Source organism: Morone saxatilis, unplaced genomic scaffold, assembly GCF_004916995.1.
Source record: "Morone saxatilis isolate NCDOM2014 unplaced genomic scaffold, NCSU_SB_2.0 Contig19, whole genome shotgun sequence".
In the NCBI taxonomy this organism is placed as follows: domain Eukaryota; kingdom Metazoa; phylum Chordata; class Actinopteri; family Moronidae; genus Morone; species Morone saxatilis.
In genome coordinates, this window is record NW_023339751.1 from 18,782,088 (window position 1) to 18,783,541 (window position 1,454).

At 38.7% G+C, this 1,454-nt stretch overlaps 1 protein-coding gene across 5 annotated transcripts in view; it reads right to left on the bottom strand.

The window, feature by feature from the left end:
* The window catches only part of ehbp1 (EH domain binding protein 1), a 150,123-nt gene that overhangs the window by 51,443 nt on the left and 97,226 nt on the right, over positions 1-1,454 (bottom strand). For all 5 annotated transcript variants that reach the window (XM_035663568.1, XM_035663567.1, XM_035663565.1 and 2 more), the window contains one exon: positions 113-267. In XM_035663568.1, the coding sequence (XP_035519461.1) occupies positions 113-267 (155 nt within the window). The remainder of the gene's footprint in view (positions 1-112; positions 268-1,454) is intronic.

Below are 1,454 nucleotides of genomic sequence, written 5' to 3' on the forward strand. Positions count from 1 at the left end.
GAGAGAGAGAGAGAGACAGTAATAAAAATGAAGAGAGGTGGAGAGAAATAAGATAGATAGAAAGAAAATAAAGATACCCAATGGGTGTTTTGAGGCAAGTATGTGCATATACCTCCAGTCCTTCTGCAGGGCTGAGTGGGGAGGTGGAGGATGCAGTGGGCGAGGATGAGGAAGAGGTGGAGGATGGGGATGAAGGGGAGGTGGCTCTTCTTGGGCTGACGTCCACCAGCTTCTTCAGCTTCAGATCCACATGTTTACTGTTTGTACCTGGAGGAAGGGAGAGAGAGGGAGGGAGGAGAGAGGAGATAACAGAGAGAGAGAGAGAGAGAGAGGAGAAGACAGAGAGAGGAGAGAGAGAGAGAGAGAGAGAGAGAGATGGAGAGAGAACAAAAGGATAATGAGCACAAACAATATATCAAAAATACAACAAAACATAAAACAAAAAAGTGTAAAAGAAAACTACTGACAAAACTACAGACATTTGAATTTAACAAAAGCACTAAATGTCACAGTACAGCACACACACACACAACTCGACACTCTTAAAAAGTTAAAAAGGAGAGACAGGGAGACAACTTAGTTTTTGCATTCATGTACACACATATACACACTTGGGCAAAGTCATTGATAAGGAACATGCACACAAACACATGAGTGGGAAGAGATACACAGTATACTACAAATATATGTATATATATTTATGATGTATGAAAAAGATAGAGATCTGGTCAGACCAGGAAGCCTTAAGTCCTGTTTGTACTGCAGAGAGCTGCTGAGGTACTGAGTGTACATTGCTATCACCATGGTAACCATGGGGCAAGACAGAGGAAGAGAGAAAACCAGGGAAGATGAGGCAGAGGGAGTATGTTTCATTTTTAAAGCGTTCATTCTCTCGCACTCTCTTTCTCAAAGGTTTAATAATATCTTGTCTATTCTCATTGCTATTTAACAGCACCTCAAACTACAGGTCTTCCAAATGACCATAAGTTAGATAAAAGACTGAAAAACTAAAAAACAGCTAATAAACTAAAACGACAACTTTAATGGAATCTGTTACATAAGACTGAATTAGTTTTAGTTGGATGTACCTAATAAACTGGCAATTCTTTTTCAAATACACCATATAAAAACTTTTCACTCAACCTTGCTTTTACTGCTGTCCCTATTTTGTGTGTTCAACATTTACTACATCATTATCTAAACCCTTACCAACGTTTTATCTTTTGTTGTTTTTGGGGTAAAAACATAAGTAGCTCCAAATGACAGCTGATGCTCACTTTTAAGAGCCAAATTATTTTCATCTTCATGCTGAAATAATGGTTTATTCTGACAATTTCCTCCTTCTCCTCAATAAAACCTCTACTTTTAGCACCTTTCACATGACTGTTCTCCAAAACTATCATGTGATTCTCTTGCTAACTCCCTCCTCTCATTCAATCTGTCGAACCTAAACT